Below are 21,542 nucleotides of genomic sequence, written 5' to 3'. Positions count from 1 at the left end.
ATAATAATAATAATAATAATAATAATAATAATAATGAAATACCGGGCAAGTTGGCCGTGCGGTTAGAGGCACGCAACTGTGAACTTGCATCCGGGAGATAGTGGGTTCGAACCAGGCAAATGCTGGGACTGTATCTTAATTAAGGCCACGGCCGCTTCCTTCCCAGTCCTAACCCTTTCCTATCCCATCGTCGCCATAAGACCTATCTGTGTCACTGCGACGTAAAACAAATAGCAAAATAATAATAATGCAATGGAATGAAATGAAATAGCGTGTGGCCTCCGGAGAGGCCTGGTGCACAACTATTGATCTGACACCCGTAGGCGACCTGCGCGTAGTGATGAGAACGAAATGATGATGAAGACGGCACATACACCCAATCCCAATGCCAGGGGATTTAACCAATTATGGTATTAATTTCGTGTGGCTGTTTCTAGCCGAGTGCAGCCCTTGTAAGGCAGACCCTCCGATAAGTGTGGGCGGCATCTGCCATGTGTAGGTAACTGCGTATTATTGTGGGGGAGGGTAGTGTTATGTGTGGTGTGTGAGTTGCAAGGACGTTGGGGACAGCACAAACACCCAGTCCCCGAACCAAGGGAATTAATTTAAGGTTAAAATCTCCTACCCGGCAGGGAATCGAACTCAGAACCCCTGTGACCAAAGGCCAGCACGCTAACAATTTAGCCATGGAGCCGGACATAATAATAATAATAATAATAATAATAATAATAATAATAGTACACTTTCTTCGTAGTCTATCCCTTAGGTTATCAGGCCCAGAGTCTGGTTGGATCCTCAAATAGCACAAGCAAAGGTTATCTGGCTATAGGCTAATCGCAAAATCCAATGGCAGCGTCAAAATGAGGTGTTCTAGGCAAGGTGAAGAGTGAGATAGTTTGCCATTGCTTTCTTCGTCTGCTTATCCCAAGTAATTGTACGTATTTGTTACAGTCTGATGCAGCACTTGTTAGCCACTCCCTCCAATGAAAATGGGCGACGTCTGCTGTGGAAGGAAACTGAGAAACATTGTTGTATGGTATATAGTATGCACATTCCAGGAATATCAGGGACAAAACAAGTACCTTGCTTCAAGCCACAGAAATTAAAAAAACCCATGGCTCAGCCAGGAGTCAAACCTAGAACTCTACAATCTGAAGATTAAACAATTACCTTTCATCCACTGAGAGGTCAAGGATCGCATAGGAAGATTTAATTGCATTTTAATGCAATTCAATCCTTTGCTACTGTATGTACAGTTAAGAGGACTCTTCTAAGGATGCAATGGAAAGGGCTTCAGGCTTCAATAAGTTATAATATACTGTATACGTTTTAAATAAAATATTAGACTCATCAGTAATAATTCCACAATTTATTTATTAAAACATAAATAACTTGTTTCTAAGATCCTCATTCTTACATACATAATCTTACATTTGTTAGACTATCCTACTTTTGTACACAAGATTTGTTGAATAATAATAATAATAATAATAATAATAATAATAATAATAATAATAATAATCCATTTATATACATGAACATTAAATTAGGGTTATTTTAAATTCTACAAATAGGGCTCTGCATTTGGTATCATTAATTTCCAACCCAGGTTTCATGTAATACTGTTTGAATTTCTATTGCGTGTTAAAATGATAAACTGGAGGTCATTCCATGTTAAGAAAAGAATATTACTTTTATGGCAACAAGGTTGCCATATCGAACACCTCGACTCAACAGCATCACGGGAAATCGGCGGCAGGTATATCTGTGAAACTCAGTAATTAAGTTCAAAATGAAAGGAGGATAAAACTAAGCCGCAAATTATTTTAATGAACTCAAGGGGCATGATGATTTAGAGGGAGCTCATATTGATTTCCAGGGCATAATGGGAAATGGTGCTGCATTAATTTGTGAAATCTGTATTTAAGTTCAAGACAAAAGGAGAAAGAAACTATGCTGCATTAAAAAAATATATGGTACAGAAATAGATAACAGGTAATATTTGTATACTCGAGGGGTGGGGGATACAATTAATTGCATCTAATACATTTGCCTAGGCAATACTGGGTACCACTGCGCCGTAGTTTAGCCTCACGAAGAGAATGGTAAAAGTAAAATGCGCTTGAGAAAAATTTGGTGAAAAGGGTTAAAATTTTCCCTTATTAAACAAGAGTTAAATAACAAAACCAGACAAAAATAAAAATTACAGCGAATTTCTATATCATTACAAGTCAAGCCGTGATGTATAGCTGCACACCACACCATCAAAATCTTCAGTAACATCTATGAGAATATTAGGAAAAAAACACACACATAGATGATTTCTCTTCAACAGTGAAAAGCTGCTGGTGATTCACAGCGTAACGGATAACGCGTTACATGTACCAGAGCAAGTCAGAAGGAAGGGAACATAGCGATGGCTGTTTCTGCCATTGTGCTTTCTCCTTGCGAAGGTATTTATGAAATAGAGAATATTTAAGTAGTTATTTCAACAAATCACGGGCACGGAAATGCCTCATCCATTTTCTTTCTTTCATAATACAATATAAATGACGTTATAATTTTTCTTAATCACGAGGTATTATGGGTGTCTAGGAGGGGGTGTGTTAGCTCATTGTAGGTCCTTAAGAGCAATAATGTATTCTTAACATGGAAGGATATTACAGGCTAGTTTACACGACGACACTAGTTTTATGAAACACATTTGATGAAAGTAATTGCATGAATGTTTGTCCACATGATGACACTAGTACTTACTGTAGTGTCATGCTATCTTCTGAATTTTACTTTACTATTACCTAATTACTGTATTATGGATGCTCACATACTTGCAGCAACTACAGTCGTGGCAGAGATAATTAATAAGTGACTCTAAAGGCTGAGAAAAGAAACAGATGAATATGGAATAGGAAATGGATAAATACAAGATCGCATTTAGGATGTCCAACAACCTTACTGAAAATGATCATTGTAGAAGACTGAATCTAAAAAGAAAATGTCTACCGTAATGTGATATTTTGTAAAAGTTAATAAATCATTCGTAAAAAATGTAAATAAGTTCCTTTGGAAACAATTTTCGGCAGGAGGGAACGAGCAATGTCGAACGAGGGAATTCTCGGCTCATGAATTTATTCCGTGCCACTACTGGACTTGTTACCACAGTATTTTCTCTTTTCCTTATTGGGCAACTTCAATAGTGTTAAAAGCTCCAAAGAAAGTGACGAGGCGATGCCTATGGGTCGTTCAAAACTTACAATATACTGTTTTAGTCGCTAAAAATTCTGGGAGAAATCCAAAGTCTGTTTTCAGTCCCTCGATCGGGTCAGGGATGGAATGAATGAAGCCCCCATCTAGCAGCAACGATAGGAACTGTGCCAGCTGCCGAAGCCTGTCGCACTCCTCTGGGGCAATGATTAATGACTGACAGATGAAATGATATTGGAGAGTGTTGCTGGAATGAAAGATGACAGGGAAAACAAGAGTACCGGAGAAGATCCTGTGCCGTCTCCGCTTTGTCCAGCCCAAATCTCACATGGAGTGACCGGGATTCGAACCACGGAACCCAGTGATAAGAGGCCGGCGCACTGCTGCCTGAACCACAGAGAATCTTCCGGGAGAAATGAAATGAAATGAAATTAAAAATTATGACTGCCGTTAAATGTTTAGTGCATCATTTTAAAACGAAATAAGAGTTCGAAATTCGAAAAGTATTACATAAAATTTGAGTTAATTTGGAAAGTGATACGAAACGCATGTATATGTACGATTTAAAATAACCCCGATCAAAGTGTTGCAAAAACGTTACATAAAAAAGTCACAAATTTTAAATTATATATATATATATATAGCAAACAAACCGTTGCCTTCAGTGGAGAAGGAGAGACCCCTAATAATAATAATAATAATAATAATAATAATAATAATAATAATAATAATAATAATAATAATAATAATAATAATAATAATCATCATCATCATCATCATACAAAACATTACAACACTTGACTATAGAAATACAAGCACAGCATACCAATAAATCATACAGGAGTTCACAACCTAGAGATTTTTAACTTAATAGAAATATCTTACTTATGGTGATGTTAGATTGGAACTAAACTATCATAATACAATACATTTCTACAAACTTGACTTAATATGGACAAAGAAAGTGACAAGGCGATGCCTATGGGTCATTCAAAACTTACAATATACTGTTTTAGTCGCCGAGGAAAATACACAATCTATATATGCAAAGTCGTCATTTTGCCTGTACTTTTTCAATATTGACCTAATACTTGGTCTTACACCGGAGAGGACAAATTATTGCCTGTGTCGCATTCAGATTAATTTTTGTCTGTCTGTTATAGCATCACGGGAGAACGGATTGGTGGATTTTCATGAAGCTTAGTATTTAAGTTTAAACATAAAACTCGATGAAGATTGAATTTTCACGACCGCATTGTAATCGAAACAGACTTTCAACCTATTAGGTCGTGTTACGTACATTTAGTAGAGATGTTAAGTACAGAACAAAAATGGCCAACCAGGCACCAGTGGGATCCGAACCCACAACATCTCTTCAACACCTACTAAATGTACGTAATACGACCTAATAGGTTGAAAGTCTGTTTCGAATAAAACTTGACGCTTTTCATTTATGGTTTTACAGGAAAATTGTTCATTACAACATTTATTTAGATTGTTTTGAGGGCAATTAAATGAGAGTTCCAGGGCGAAAACTGTACCCTTTTACTCATCTGCTTCCGAGAATACCAGATGAATTGGAAAAATCTCTGTTTACTGCATTGGCGGGGGGGATCGATCTGGCTGAGAGACGGTATTTTGCCTCCCGTCAGAAAGGAAACTCGCTCATCGCTTAATTTTGTTTTAAAATGTAATGCCAGAGTATTAGAGGTGGTGTGGAGGGAAAACGTCACTTCTTAAGAAACGAATGTCTAATGTTTAGTGACAGTTAGTTTAAATTTGGAAAAGGCCGAAAGATGTGTTGTTTTCCTATTTAAAACAGGGGCCTCGGTGTTTGAATTGTGTGTTCGGCCAGGGTCGGTTGACTGACTAAAGGTGTGTCCACACCAAGATATTTTCGTCAACTTTGTTAATAAACACTCTTAACCAACAATGTTCATGAACATGTTTTTCTGTTATAAAACAGAATAACGTATTCGTAAACTTTTCGGCCATGGTTATAAAAATATAACGTCTGTGAATGAATTAGAGCATGCAAATTCGTAGCGCGGAATACGATGCTTTCTTATTGCGTCTAAGAATTGACTCTCAAATCGCAAGCAAAAGTTCTAATGTACAGTATTTTTAATTCTGTATAATATTCTTTCAGCTGTGTTCTAATGTAGTTTCGTTCCCAGCTTCGTACCTCGCCGAATAACCTAACCTTCCATAATCACTTGTATATCATCAAAATAATACTATCCTAACTAGGTTAAATGAAGATTTCCTTTATTTAGTACCTTTAGCAGTTTCTTGAGATCGTTGTATAAAGCTTCACACACCTCAGAAACAATAAGTGAAAGTGCTTCATTTGATATTCTAGACAAATATATAAGTGAAATGTACGAGTCACCAGCTGCTAGGAATTTTAAAGTTATACCTAGCCTGTCATTAGAGGTGACGGCTTTCCGATAAATAATTTCGTGTGGCTATTTCTAGCCGGGTGCAGCCCTTGTAAGGCAGACCCTCCGATGAGGGTGGGCGGCATCTGCCATGTGTAGGTAACTGCGTGTTAGTGTGGTGGAGGATAGTGTTATGTGTGGTGTGTGAGTTGCACAGATGTTGGGGACAGCATAAACACCCAGCCCCCGAGCCATTGGAATTAACCAATTAAGGTTAAAATCCCCGACCCGGCCGGGAATCGAACCCGGGACCCTCTGAACCGAAGGCCAGTACGCTGACCATTCAGCCAGCGAGTCGGACGGCTTTCCAATAATCTGTACCCTTTCTTGCAATTTTAGGCCAATTAATGTCAACAAAAACTGAACGTCATTTTGAGGTATTCTCAAGAAAATTTTGAAAGCCTGCTGCATCGTGAATTAAAAGTTCTGACATAAGTGTTCTTCTCATACTTATCTCTAAACTCCTTTCCAATATTTTTCTTTGGCACACTTTGCGTCTGCGCTTTTGTCTGATTGTGCTCACTATAACAATGAAAGCTGTAAGCATTTTCTTCTTCCTGACACTATGCATCGTAACCTCACAAACAGCTTTTCTTTGGTCAACGTACTGTTGAAGAAGTTTGTTAAACAAAAGTTTATTAACTTTAATGAAAAATGTTTTCATTAACATTGTTTATTAACTTTGTTTTGTTAACATTGTTTATTAACTTTAGTGTGGACTAGCCATAAGGAGGATTCTAGATTTGGTAATCTTTACTATTTTGTTTATCTGAGATCTAATAGCCGAAATACGAAGTTCGTGTCGTATCGTTTTATTAGATTGGGCTCTAGACATCACTCTCAAAGTTTTGTTTTGAAAATCTTGTAGTTTTGAAAATGGAGTTTTAGGAATATAACCCCAGACCTCACAACCATACAGCAGGATGCTAAATAAATATTTGTATTAATATTAGTAGCGACATATTTGTTATAAAGCAGAGATCTCTGGACTGCCACTTGTGCCGCAGATCGCTGGAAGACTTCCTATAAATTTTACCGATAATGTGAAAAGTAAGGCGGTTGTACGAAATTGCCCAAGAGTTGCCATTGAAATAACAATCCTGGCAACGTTTAAAGGCTTTGTACTTTTGTCGGTAGTGAAATATATGAAAATGCACAGCCTGTTTCAACCGGGTTAGGAATGGAATGAATGAAGCCCCATTTAGCGGCGAGGATAGGAATTGTGCCGACTGCCGAAATCCGTCGAATTCCTCAGGGGAAATGAGTAATGACTGACAGCTGAAATGAAATGACATTGGAAAGTGTTGCTGGAATGCTAAAAGTATGAGTTTGGAAAATAATAATTCGTGCATGTTCGTTAAGTAGTCTTTCCATAAGTGTTATAGTGTGTTTCAGTTGTAATACAGTAGGATGTTTTACGCGTATTTTCATTTAAAATATGGGATAATCAGTGACCCATGTTTCAGATTATATCCTAAAAATATATCAGTCCAATCCAGGGTCAACAGTGTTTACGAGCCATGTACTTGCTGTGCTTATTATGACCGGTAGAAGAGGCAATGGTGCTTCCCACTGCTGCACTATGCTAGATGTGTGCCAAACCCTGGCCACCCGTTGCTTGGAGGACAGCATGAGAATTACAACATATTCAGTGATCGGGAAAGTACAAGGAAAAGGTCAACTGGTCTGAATTAAAGTTATCTGAGATATATTTTCTTAATTACTATTACACAATACTATTTCAACAAGTAATTAGTAAAATTACAATTACTTTACTAGTCTTAAGGAAATAACTCTTTTTCACGTCGAGCTGGAATGTTACAAATGTTTGCAAACAAACTAATATATTACTTCATTTTGAGCCTTTTGGTACTGAGACACTAAGTGGCTATCATCACTGAACGAGATTAAACATGATACCTAAGAACTTTCAAAAATTTCCCCCTTGATTTTTGCTTAGAGACGTCAATCAATCAATCAATCAATCAATCAATCAATCAATCAATCAATCAATCAATCAATCAATCAATCAATCAATCAATCAATCAATCAATCAATCAATCAATCAATCAATCAATCAATCAATCAATCAATCAATCAATCAATCAATCAATCAATCAATCAATCAATCAATCAATCAATCAATCAATCAACACTGATCGGCATTTAGGGCCGTCACACTGGTAGCAGATTCCCTATTAGTTTGTACCAGGTATTTTCTTGAATGGTCCGCCTCTGTGGCGTAGGGGTTAGTGTGATTAGCTGCCACCTTCGGAGGCCCGGATTCAATTCCCGGCTCTACCATGAAATTTGAAAAGTGGTCGGAGGACTGGAACGCGGTCCACTCAGCCTCTGGAGGTCAACTGAGTAGAGGACGGTTCGATTCCCACCTCAGTCATCCTGGAAGTGGTTTTCCGTGGTTCCCACTTCACTTCCAGGCAAATGCGGGGATGGTACCTAAATTAAGGCCACGATCGCTTCATACCCCCTCTTCTTTGTCTATCACTTCCAATCTTCCCATTCCCCCACAAGGCCCTTGTTCAGCATGGTTGGTGAGGCCACCTGGGCGAGGTGCTGATCCTCCCTCCCATTTGTATCCCTCGACCCAAAGTCTCACATTTATTCTTTTGCTTCCTCCCACGTTTCTGCGAGCAGCGCCAAGTCGTCAGCAAATGCCAAACACTTAATCATGATTCCTTTGTTTTTTTTGTTCCAAGTATTCCCCCCTCTCGTTCTTGCATTCCATTCCCTCACAACTTTTTAAAGTGCACAGTTGAACAACAGAGGGGAGAGACCACCCCCTTGCCGGACCCCTGTTCTGACCTCAAAAGGTTCTGATAATTCGCCCATGAATCTGAATTTAGAGGACGTATTCGTGAGCATCTCCTTGATGATGTTTAACGTTTTCCCGTCCAAGCCAAAATATAGACTCTCTGTCTATGGAATCGTAAGCTTTTTGGAAGTCTACAAAAGTCACTATATACGGTTTCGCCCTCTGCTTCTGGTATGATAAAATGTTTCTGAGGTTTAAGATCTGTTCAGGGCAAGATCTTCCTTTCCTAAACCCTGCTTGATACTCCCCAAGTTGGCGATCGAACTGAGGTTCAGCTCTTTGCAGTAATGCTCTGGACAATATCTTGTATGCCACATCCACCAGTGAAATCCCTCTGTAGTTGTTGGGATCCGATTTCGAACCTTTTTTGTGAAGAGGGTGTATCAGGGTCGTTTTCCATTCTTCTGGAATAAACTCATTCTTCCATATCTCTTCAAAAAGTTTTTGGAGTGAGACAATTGCATTTTGCTTGCATACTTACATAATTCAGCTGATATTTGATTTTCCCCCTATGCATTGTTATTTTCCATATGAGTTAGTATTGTCTGGATCTCGCTTATAGATGGGGGTTTAGAGTCAGGGTTGGGGGATGACTTCGGTCCACCATTGAACGCCATCTTTTGGCGTGGTTCTTCGCAATTCAGAAGTTCCTTGAAATATTCTTCTAGCATCTTACAGTTGCCCCTATTACTATACGCCATGTTTCCTTTATTGTCCTGAAATTGGAGAGTTGGGGGATCGTATCTGTTTAGCTTCTCCCTGAAGATCCGATAACAGTTTCTCATGTTGTTCTCAGCAAAGTCATCATTTATCTTCCTGAGTAGTTGGTCTCCTTGTTCCTTCTTAACCTTGTTGATCCCCTTGGACACCATCTTCCTAGTTTCCACAAAGTGTTGCCAGGCAATCTCGTCCTTTTTGGTTTGCCAGATGTGCCACGCCTTCTTCCTCATATCAAGTAGTCTATCACACTCTTCGTTCCACCATTTGTGCTTCTTCGCCCTGGTAACAGGCGCAAGCTGCTCTGCCTTGGTTATAAGACTCTTCTCCATCTGCTTCCACTCCTGACCTCCTAGGTCGCTGGTTAACTTGCCCCAGTCCTCCTTGTTTTCCTTTAATTTTTTCGGATCATATCTCCTTCGTGCAAGGTTTTTCCTTTGAAAGTTACTCTTGGGGATGATCTTCAGTTTCATTTTAGATAAGTGGTGGTCCGAGTCGAGGTTGGCCCCTCTGAGAACCCTAACATTTTGGATTTCCTTATGAAATTTCCGCTTTATCGCAACATGATCTAATTGGAATTCTCCCAGGAGAGGGTTAGGTGATACCCACGTCTTCTGTTTTCTTGGAAATTTAATAAAGCTAGTTGACTTCAAGACCAAATTGTGTGCCTGGCATAATTCGATGAACCTGATATCATTTTGGTTGGTCCTGTTATGTGCTGGGTAACACCCCACTATATGCCTAAACGTTTTCTCTCTCCCCACTTGTGCATTAAAATCCCCTAGAAGGATGACGTTATGTTTGTTTATAATACTGCACTTTAAAAAAATATCAAGATGATTTAATGTGGAACATGGTCATAAAATCGTTTTTCGTCTCTCCTGCAAAATTAGATTTACTGGAGTTAGTGCGTTTTTGATTTCCATGATTCAATTGTAAGTAATACATTCTAGTAATCAATGTACATCGCACGGAAGTAGAAACAGGAGAAAGTGAAGTGATGATTAAGATAAGCAATAGCTGGAGGAGGTACTTCCATAAAACATTTATCCTACAGTCTTCATCACTACTGGAGAGAGTCATGATCTATGGCTAAATGGTTAACATGCTGGCTTTGGGTCCAAGGGGTCATGGGTTCGATTCCCGGACGAGTCGAAGATAGTTAACTTCCATTAGTTAATTCATTTTAGGTAGAGACCCATCCTCACAGACGCACAGGTCTCAGGCCTGTCCGGAGGCCACACGTCATCATACCACTGGGGATGTTCGTTAAAATTAAACACAGAGTTTCTCTCTAGTGCCCCTTCATCAGTGATCTGCTTTCAAGTGGCAGACTCCCTGCCAGTTGTTTACCTAGTCTTTTCTTCAACGATTTCAAAGAACCTAGAAATGTATTGAACATTTCTCTTGATAAACGATTCTAATCACTAATTCCTCTTCCTATAAACGAATATTTAACCCAATTTGCCCTCTTGCATTTCAACTTTATCTTCATATTGTGATCTTTCCTACATTGAAAAGCTTCAAACCAGCTTATTCGTCTACTATTATCATCAGTACTATGAATTTTACGATATTTCTTGCAAATGTGCAAGATACGTGTGTGTAATAACGAAACATCAGATTTGTATTCAAATGCATATTTTGTTTGCCGATATGTAGACCTCCAAAACAGACAAGGAAGTGTGTTTGAAGGTGGAACTGGACAAATTATTAATTTTAATAGTGCATATATATTCATAATTGCATACATTTGAGATTAGTGCATACATTTCAAATTTCGGATTTATTGTGCATATTTTCTACTTTTATTATGCATATTTTAACATGTTTTACAAGCAATCTTCAAGAAAATGTGCAGAGATCGGCAGTAAAACGGTTCAAAGGGAATTGGCACTTATTTAGATACACTTCCAAATCATACCAGCTAGAAACAATCAAGAAGCCTGAAACACGTGGATTGCGTCTTAGTGATTCGCTGGACATTATGGAGAACGTGAAGCGTGAACTGGGAGGTATCGCAGGAAACCGCGGACTCGTCTGCAATCAAAATATCGTGATGTCCGTAAACGAAATCCGAGCTACGACATCGTTGTAGCTATAAACAAATATTTGGCTGGTACTGAAATAATGTGGCTGTACCAGAATATTTAGCACCTACACTCGCTCTCGAATTCATCCACAGATGTAGAGAAATCATTCTTCGCATTAAAGCTAGTTTTTAACATACAAACTGCACAGATTTATACCAGAAATCTTGGAGATGATGTTATAGTGTGCTGCACAGCAAGTTATGGACAGGTAAAGTACGACGTGCAGTGTAAAATGAAACAGGAATGTGTCTTGAAGTGTATTTTTTCACGTTTGTGGTTTTTACACGTTTTTTTACAACCTTACTCATTGATTTATCATGGGTATTAATTAAGACACTGTTTCTTATCTAGAAGACGTGTACATGTTGTTTTAACAGTGAACACTGATAGATTAATACGTCTCAAAAACTATGTTTGCAACATTTTTGTAACACTATTCTTTTGTTGGGAATCACTCAGAATAATGGAATTTCAAATTGCAGTTGTCTTGTGAGCTCATTGGTTATTCTCGAAAGAGCGTTTTTTGCCAGGCAGTGAACTTTTTTAAGATACGTGGCCTTCACTCTTTTTCGTGTAGCTAAGTTATTCTTCGACAGATAATGTCTAAGGCGTATGTCATGATGTTTGTACGTAGACTCAGAATAAGCTGTATTGCTTTCCTTTGGATCTTTTCATATAATCAGAGTTGGGAAGTAATTGAATTACATGTAATTAATACTTTTTAGTGTCCGACTTGTTGGCTGAACGGTCAGCGTACTGGCCTTCGGTTCAGAGGGTCCCGGGTTCGATTCCCGGCCGGGTCGGGGATTTTAACCTTAATTGGTTAATTCCAATGGCACGGGGGCTGGGTGTATGTGTTGTCTTCATCATCATTTCATCCTCATCACGACGCGCAGGTCGCCTAAAGGCGTCAAATAGAAAGACCTGCATCTGGCGAGCCGAACCCGTCCTGGGATATCCCGGCACTAAAAGCCATACGACATTCATTCAATACTTTAGTAATTTTTATTTGTTCTCTTTCGTAAAGGCAAGTGAATCATGGAAATAAAAAAACACTTTTCGTTATTTTCGAGGTTATGGTGGAAAGGTATTGCAAGCGTAACCTACTATCCACGTATAGCATAAAACATCCAAATCCGAACATAATTAGTGATATTTTGTTTTACGTTCAATCGTAAAGGAATGTTACATTTGCACTTGACACAGATAGCATGAAAATAAGTGCATAGTTACTGTAAATGCATATTTCACCAATTTTTGCAGCATAGTTGCGTGCATATATTGGTGATTTATAGAGCATGTAAATACGATGTGTAGTGATAACAAAATGATTTTTATTTACTTGTCCCATGCCATTAACTTGTGTACCTGGACTCAACTTGGCGCCAGCACTGAGAATCATTTTCTAGTGGTCTTCAAACATTGTTGCTAATTTATCGGAAGATGGAACACGATTTCCATAATTTATTAAATGACCCTCGTCACAATAGTTTACACTTATAAATGTACCTACTTAAAAATAACATCACTTTTGTCTGAAAAAATACTCATGTCTTTTATATATTCCATTAATAATATCAAATTGTTGGTCTTTTGTGGAGCATTTTTCTTTTTCAGAGATGACCCTGAAAATATTTAATTGTTGCCTTTTTTCATTACTGAAGTGGCAATGGTGGTGCTTACATCAGGATAATTTGTTTCTTGTCTAATAGTTAGGTTGCTAATTTTTAATAGTTTGATTTTCTGCGTAATATTCTATGTACAAGTGCGTGTAGACGAGCTGAAAATTCCAGTGATAACCGGTAGCGCAGTGCCAAGAAAGCTGCAACGCGGTAGAAAGTGTAGAAACCTGCCATGACGAGAAACTGGACATAGATGGAGTCCCCTGCCATGCCGAGGTCACGCAAGAGTATCTTTGGGTCCTGATGGTAGCAATACGTGGCAGCACAGTCCATATCCTGACGGTTCATTCCAAATATCGACAAACTCATTCCAACCAGAGAATAACGCATGAAACTCAAACTTCGAAGAAGTTTCATGAATGGCTTCACGCTCGTTCCATAGCCCATTCCTATAACAGACATTGCCAGCAGTGGCGCGATGGTGGCTGGTCCAACGATGGCTCCATTCTGCAAAGAAAAGCATTGTTGTCTTAGAACAAGACCATGATTACAAAATATCGTGCAGGGAACTTTCAAGAAACTGATTATAAAACACAGGTCACTAATGATTAAAATAGCGATGGGCCAAAAGTCACTGCCCATTGAAAACATTAAGGTAATCTTGTATGCGATTATAAATTACCTAATTTTTCCAGATAATTATTGATACAAACACCAGAGTGCACTGCTATTAATTAAAACATCTGTTACTTTCATTGGACAGTGTTTTTTCTAACCAGTTGTGAATGTGTTTTCTAATGAAGAAAGAGTTTTTGCTTTTAAAAACCTCGTACAAAGGTGGTTATAATTTAATAATAAATAAGTGGAATACTAATTTCAACAATGTTCCACCTACAAGGAAGGCTGTCTACGATTTATGAAAACGTTTGATACAAGTGGATTTTCAGCGGATTGCTACAGGTCAGGTAGGACATCAACCCTTCAGCACTGGCGCTTGCAAGTAAGTCAAGTCACTTCAAGTTGAGTTAACGAGAAGAACTGAAGTGAAGAGCCATTTTGCTCTTTTCGACAGAACAGATAATAAAGAGAGGTTTATTACGAGTTCACAAAAAGTTCCCACATAACATAAACCAATACTTAATAATTACATCTTCAAATACCTAAGGCTGCATTTTAATGTCAACAATAAATCTGGTTCACTTCAAGAAGAAATTACGTCAACGCCGCATCATATGACCTTCAGAAGACATTTTTCCACCCACAAGGGGAGGAGGGAAAGAGAGGTAGAGCAGACCAAATATAATGGATATACCTTCTTAAGAATAGGGTCATGCAACGAGATCGGACTGGAACATGAAGTCATATCTGAAGTGAAAAAGCGATGATGATCGTAAGGTAGGATTTATACTAGGTAGCGTTGGATTTGGAGGTTATGTCAACTTACCACCTCATTGAAGATAGTGCCCACTACCATACCATGGCCTTCAGATACAAATCCAGACGTCATTGCAAAGATTGTGAAGAGGAGCAGACGATGCAACTCCAGTGGTTGACCTGACATCACGTAGATAATGGTAGCAAAGATCGAGCCAAAAATGATCTGAAACAGTCAGATTAGAACATTAAACATTTCATATAATACTAAATTATTCTTGATCTTTGTTTTTACAAAATTGGGTGTTGTAAATACAGCACACTCCACATGTCTGGTGGTCACAAGCCAGATTATCTGTGTAATCTTAACCCTTAACCTGGGTAAGCGGTCCCTATGACCGTAGCAGTTTGCTTCTTTATGCAACCTTCCTGGCTTAATCACCAGAATCCTCCGTAGCTCAGGTGGCAGTGCGGCGGCCTCTCACCGCTGGACCCTGTGGTTGAAATCCCGGTCACCCCATGTGAGATTTGTGCTGGACAAAGTGGAGGCGGGACAGGATTTTCTCCGCGCACTCTGGTTTTTCCTGTCATCTTTCATTCCAGCAACGCTCTCCAGTATCATTTAATTTAACCTGTCAGTTATTAATCACTGCCCCAGAGGAGTGCGAAAGGCTTCGGCAGCCGGCACAATTCGTATCCTCGCCGCTAGATTGGGGCTTCATCCATTCTATTCCTGACCTGGTCGAATGACTGGAAACAGGATGAGGATTTTCATTTTCCTTGTTTAATCAGGTCTATCACCCGTGTTCATCTTGCTGTCATTAGTGTCAATTTATCCGTGATAATAAGCAGTTTCATTTTATAGCGGTCTGAGAGTATCCGCATAAAAAACAAGTCCAATGGGTTTAGATTAGGTGAGCGTGGAGGCCAAGCAATTGGTCCATTTCTACCTATCCGGTGATCATAAAAGTTCATAAGCATTTATGTGCTCACGGGTACAAAGACTAAAATATATAGGGGCATCGCCATTCATAAAGTATATTCTTTGACCGGGTGTTTGCCATTCATAAGGTATATTCTTTGACCGAGTGTTAGTGACATGATTTTCAAGAGAATCTGATAGCTCAGATTTTACGAATTTTTGGACTATTTATTTTCATTACATATGAAGTAATCTAAGGAGCCTCCGTGGATCAGACGGCAGCGCATCGGCCTCTCACCACTGGATACCGTGGTTCAAATCCCGGTCACTCCACGTGAGATTTGTTCTGGAGAAAGCGGAGGCAGGACAGGTTTTTCTCCGGGTACTCCGGTTTTCCCTGTCAACTTTCATTCCGGCAACACTCTCCATTCTCATTTCATAGCATCTATCAGTCATTACTAAATCACTTTGGGAGTGGCGACCTCATCGTACTACTAGCCTATTTAAGATTCATACATTACATCCCTGACTCGGTCAATGACTGGAAAACAGGTTGTAGGTTTTTCATGAAGGAATCTAACCCTGTAATTTTGCGGTGGATCCATCCATCCATCCATCCATCCATCCATCCATCCATCCATCCATCCATCCATCCATCCATCCATCCATCCATCCATCCATCCATACATACATACATACATTCATACAGTAGAAATTACAGAGCTGCATTGTTTTTTTTTCTGTTTGCTTTACGTCGCACCGACACAGATAGGTCTTATGGTGACGATGGGACAGGGAAGGGCTAGGAGTGGGAAGGAAGTGACCGTGGCCTTAATTAAGGTACAGCCCCAGCATTTGCCTGATGTGAAAATGGGAAACCACGGAAAAGCATCTTCAGGGCTGCCGACAGTGGGGTTCGAACCTACTATCTCCCGAATACTGGATACTGGCCGCACTTAAGCGACTGCAGCTATCGAGCTCGGTAACTCGGTGGCTGCATTGTTAACATTGTACAAACATACATGCTAAATAGTCCTCTCAGTTTTAATTACTGTGTTGATGGGATTAAAGTAGCTCAGGGAGATCACTGTATGTACCTAGGTCTTAATATAAGGAAAGATCGGCGTTATTACCTTCTCTTCATATGATTATGAGGATATTTAGGGGTTGTAGTCAGGGTGTAAAGGAGAGGGCATGTAAGTCACTGGTAAGGTACCAGTTGGGCTGAGTGGCTCAGACAATTGACGCGCTGGCCTTCTGATCCCAACTTGGCAGGTTCGATCCTGGCTCAGTCCGTTGTTATTTGAAGGTGCTCAAATACGTCAGTCTCGTGTCGGTAGACTTACTGGCACGTAAAAGGATCTCCTGCGGGACAACATTTCGGCACCTCGGCGTCTCCGAAAATCGTCGAAAGTAGTGTATAGGACCCACACAAGGATTATTTTATACGAGAACCGGAGGAGATTCGAAGAAAAGCAGCACAATTTGTTCTGGGCTATTTCCGGCAAAATCGTAGGGTCATGAAAAAGTTTGAGCTGGGAAGACTTGGGAGTAAGGAGACGAGCTGCTTTACTAAGCACTATGTTTCGAGCTGTCAGTGGAGAGATGGTTTGGAATGACATTAGTAGACGAATAAGTTTGAGTGGAGTTTTTTTAAATAGGAAAGAATATAAAGTGAAGATAAAGTTGAAATTCAGGAATTGATGAATTTCCAATTTCTTTGAAATCATTTAAGGGCAGTCATGACTGAAATGTTGCAATTTTCGACAAAAACATAGAGTTTTCAATTTCAATGTTAAAGAATCCCGCAATTCTTCCTCTTTAAAATCCCGTTATAAGTTTTTCCCTAACGCATTTTCTAAGCTCTAAGCTCTACTACTATCCCTTTTTCTTTTTCTTTCATTAATACATAATTAGTATGGTCTCGTGAGCTTCCTCGCGAGCCTCGGCAGATCATAGTACTTCTGGTTTGCACCAGATTCAGGTGCGCGGTGGGCATTACCTGGTGAACCATTCTGTTGCGGGGAGTAGCCTCATCGTAGCAGGCGTCGCCGGGCAATGGTCACTGCGTGAAGAGTCCATCTTTATTGACCATAGCCTGTACAGCATTTATTTCCATACATACATACATACATTATCATTATTGCACCCATAAACGAATGGGCATATTAGATGCATAAATTAAATGATTGAAGTTCGCATATGTGAATAGTACGGAAGGCAAGAAAAAGCTTGCAGTTTCAAAGGCGCCACCCAAGGAGACGTACTGGCTTGAGAAATATCCGCAGAGTACACTTTAAGGCACGTACAGGATGTAGCTGGCTAAGTGGTTTCTCTAATAAAGTTTTATTATGCCGAAGTATGCAGACTTTCTATCGGGATTTCTCACGGGAACCGGCACGTTGGAATGTGCCCTACCCTAGCGTGGAAGAGAGAAAACAATAATACCTATCACCCCTCGATAGTCAAGTGGTAGTGTCCAAGCGGCGAGGCGCGAGAAGATCTCAACCAATCAGAAAATTACAAAATTTGCCGCCTCATCCTAGCGGGAATCAGTAGTCAGTATTTTGCGATTCGGTGACAGAAATAGCAGTGAAACACGGTGTCCTGATCTGTGAATAATATTTGAGGAATTATTCAAGCAAATGCGAGGTTAATTGTCTCTTAAATATTTAAATTTCAACTTTGTGTAGAAGAGTGGTTTCGTCCAGGAAGCAAACTGTCATGGCGGGAAAGCGCCATACGCTGACAGTAAATAGGTCGGATGACGCATTTCATTTTATTTAATACCCTACGATCATTTGTGACAGCACAGTTCAACACGTCAATCGGACCAAAGGTTGGAATATTTAGAACACATTTCCTGAATATTTGACATACGGACAAGTGGTATTTGATCCATGGTGCCGTAGTAATCCGCCACATCCCTTCCAGTGGAACTATTTTTGAGGTGGGGGTGTGAGTATTTACAAAACCGCTAGCAGCAGAGTGCTGAGTGCTCAGTTTCACTTGAAATTTCAGTGTACAGAGGTGACTCTTCAGAAGGCGCTACGAGACGGCTTTGGCAGTCGAGTGAGTAAAAGTCTTTGTTTAAGTGAGTAAACTCGTTGGTCAGAAGATGAACATTTAGGCAGAACTTTTATTTCAACACCGGTGTATAGGAAGATAAGCAGACAACCATTTCAGTTAAAATGACAATGATAGTTACTTCTTTTTGACACTTGCATAAAAGAACTCATAACGTCATGTGACCGGCGGGAGCAGAGACGAACATTGGAAATTTAATAATATCTAGCCGTAGAACATTCTCTTTCGTCACATCAACTCATATGCTAATTCTCTGGCGGAGAAATTATAGTTTTGGAGGACAGTATTCTTCTTATAAGATTTCTCCATATTTCACTGAGAACATTGTATTTAATTTCCACAGTCTCATAGAACTGCCATTCAAATTGAGACCTAGGGAGCAGAATATTAGTAGAGCTAATTACGCGAGGGTAACCTTGTTCACTAGTGGAAGGCAACGGTACAAGGACTGGGATCCAGTGTTATTGTCAGAGTAGGGTGAATGACCAGTAATCCCTTATACAAACAAACTGGGAGAGCAGACAACAGTGACCGCAGAGGCGAGCAGGCAGGTAACTTGTTCCAGACTTTCAACTTCCGTACGTCAGGTGCTACACGCTGTAATTTGTATTTCTTCACATGAGTGTTTAAAAATGCGTGTGTTTGTATAAAATTTTATCGTGTGCAACGTCAAAATATAAAATGGATCCAGTGCGTGTGCCTGAAATATCGGATATCCACATCGCGATGAAGATGGAGCTTTAAACCCATGTAATGGAGGCCGGCGGATGATCCATCCTGCCTCCCAGCACAAAGGTAAAGCAATGAGCATTATTTAAAAATGTAAATAACTGAGGACTATGAACAATCAGTGATCAAATGTAGATTAGCAATCTAGGTAGGCTTGTAAATAATAATATCACGTACCGGATGATAATTAGAGTTTTTGATATCATTTATATTTAGAGTTAAGAGTGAGGCCAAGACAATTATATCTAACGATTCGGGGTATAAATGCCATGGCGTCACGATGATAATAATAATAATAATAATAATAATAATAATAATAATATGATAAATATGATAGTCAGATAAATCTTCGTAATTTTCTCAGGAGTTTTTGTCATATGTTTTTGAATCATTTTAGCGTGTGCTATTGTTTTGGCATATGGGAATCCTAATATTTATTACATAATTCATGTCTACTGTTGTAACTTGCTACTGCCATAACCTCTCCATCGACGTTCTACGAGTTTCTGCAAACTTCGTCGCATGTACATCTCCACATACTCTACAATTTTATGTTTCTACAAGACTATAAGGCTATTATTATTGTCTGCTCTGGTTATCAATACTTCTTCCTATCATCGGAATTACCTTACTTTGCTCACCTGCTGTTACCCTCCGACTTTTCTCGACACACTGACCGCTGTCTTTCTGTCTGCCTCGCACCTACTACGTCATCTGCCACGTCACTTGATCTTTCTCGAATGAACTAGTCTTCGCTTCCGGGCGTGTATATATTGGACTGCTTGGCACTCCTCGCCAGCCAGCGATTCTCACCAGCCACCGCTTCCTAGCGATCCGGAGAAGAACCGCCAGCCAGCGAAAACCAACCGGCAGAGCATCCTAGCGGAGCAGCAGGTACCACCTCGCCTACACACCGGTAAGCTGCCTCTTTCTCTTTCTCTCCGTCCAGCGAGGGCCCCTACACCGTAAGCCGGTGCGGCTCCCCAGTGGAGCTTAAAAAAGCATTCGGACAGGTGGACGAAGCGGCACTCGAGGGGTTTCACCCCAGGACTGTTTGGTTTGGTGTAGGGGCCCACGGAGGGCAGCTAGAGGTGTCGCCCAGCTCGACTGGGTGCACCCACCGACCTCCAGGAGTGCCAACACCTATTAGCACTAGCAAGTGACAGACAATTAGAACTAGAGATAAGAAGCGCGAAGCGCAAATAACAGTGCTGAGAATTCTGCTTAGTGCTAGTGCCCTACAGTGCTCAGTGAATTAATTGACGTCAGTGAACAGTGCTCTGTGACTGAATAACTATTTTATAAACTGAGTGGACAAGATGGATACAAGCACGGCAGTTACTTCCACCACTACCTACACCACCACGACCACCACCATCTCCCAAGCCGGCATGGACCAGCTTTTCTACAGCCAAGCACATAACTCCGTAATGTGCCCAACCAGCTCAAGTACTAGATACCACCAACTACCTATAAACCCAGCTCCTACCCGTGAGTCCTCCCACCCAGTATCCAAGCGACACCTCACCAGCCCCTCAGACAACAGTGAACCCAGAACCAAAATTCAAGCGACAGAACAGGAAATCATCAGGAACAACCCCCCTCCCCCACCCAATACCTTTACCAATCAAGAATCCTCCGCCCCCCTCTCCGGTGCAAGACGACCCATCTCCAACTCCCGGACCCTTCAAAAAACCCCCACTGGAACCCACGCCTTCCTTATCAAGGAACCAGCTCCAGAATTTAAAAACCCACAAAAAATCTTTGCAAAACTTCTACACTTCAACTTCCAACGCGAAGAAATCGCCGATATTCGTCCAACAAACAACGGGGTCATCCTTAAGCTCATAGGGGAGGACGCCGCACGAAGGCTCATGGGCTCAGTGGGTGCAGCCCAATTCGGCTCATCCGAACCCCTGAAACCCCTATCCCCACCCACAATAAAAAACCCACCCGCACCACCCCGTCACAGCTTACTTAGCTGCGTAATCCGTGGGGTGGACCCCGACATCCCAGACGATGTGATAGTCCAAGAACTAAACGAGGAAGGTATCCCCGTCCAAAAAGCATTCAGGATAAAAAACAACACGGGGCCCACCTACATGGTAAGAATCTTGCTCCCAACCTCCCAGGACGTCGACCGCGTACTAACCAATGAAGTATCTATTTTTAGACACCACCATCGGGTGGAACCCTCCCGAGCACCAGCGCCCCAACCCATCCGATGTGAGCGCTGCCTGTCATACAATAAGCACGACACAGCACACTGCAACTCCGTAAAACCAGTGTGCAGCCACTGCTCGCAGCAACACTCCACCTCCCGATGCCCAAACACCCAGCTCCCCCCGAAATGTAACACCTGCGGAGAACCCCACCCTACCTACTCCCTCAAATGCAAAGCCCGCCCTCAACCACCCGAAAACCGCCCAGAATTAATAGCCCCATTCCGCACCATAGACCCTCCCACCCCACCAAACCAGTCCATCTTCCCTCCCCCATCCCTGGAGGACATAATCCGTT

General features: G+C 40.6%; 1 protein-coding gene across 1 annotated transcript in view; it reads right to left on the bottom strand.

Annotated features, from left to right (window-relative positions):
- Positions 1–1,349: 1,349 nt before the first annotated feature.
- Positions 1,350–21,542, bottom strand: part of LOC136880864 (ATP-binding cassette subfamily G member 4) — a 55,623-nt gene continuing 35,430 nt past the window's right edge. The window contains exons 5-6 of the mRNA XM_068229263.1: positions 14,355–14,510; positions 1,350–13,417 (exon numbers count right to left, since the gene is read on the bottom strand). Of these exons, the coding sequence (XP_068085364.1) occupies positions 13,016–13,417; positions 14,355–14,510 (558 nt within the window). The 3' untranslated portion in view covers positions 1,350–13,015. The remainder of the gene's footprint in view (positions 13,418–14,354; positions 14,511–21,542) is intronic.

The sequence above is a fragment of the Anabrus simplex genome, chromosome 9 (genome assembly GCF_040414725.1).
Source record: "Anabrus simplex isolate iqAnaSimp1 chromosome 9, ASM4041472v1, whole genome shotgun sequence".
Classification (NCBI taxonomy): Eukaryota; Metazoa; Arthropoda; class Insecta; order Orthoptera; family Tettigoniidae; genus Anabrus; species Anabrus simplex.
This window is presented reverse-complemented; position numbering and strand designations above follow the sequence as displayed.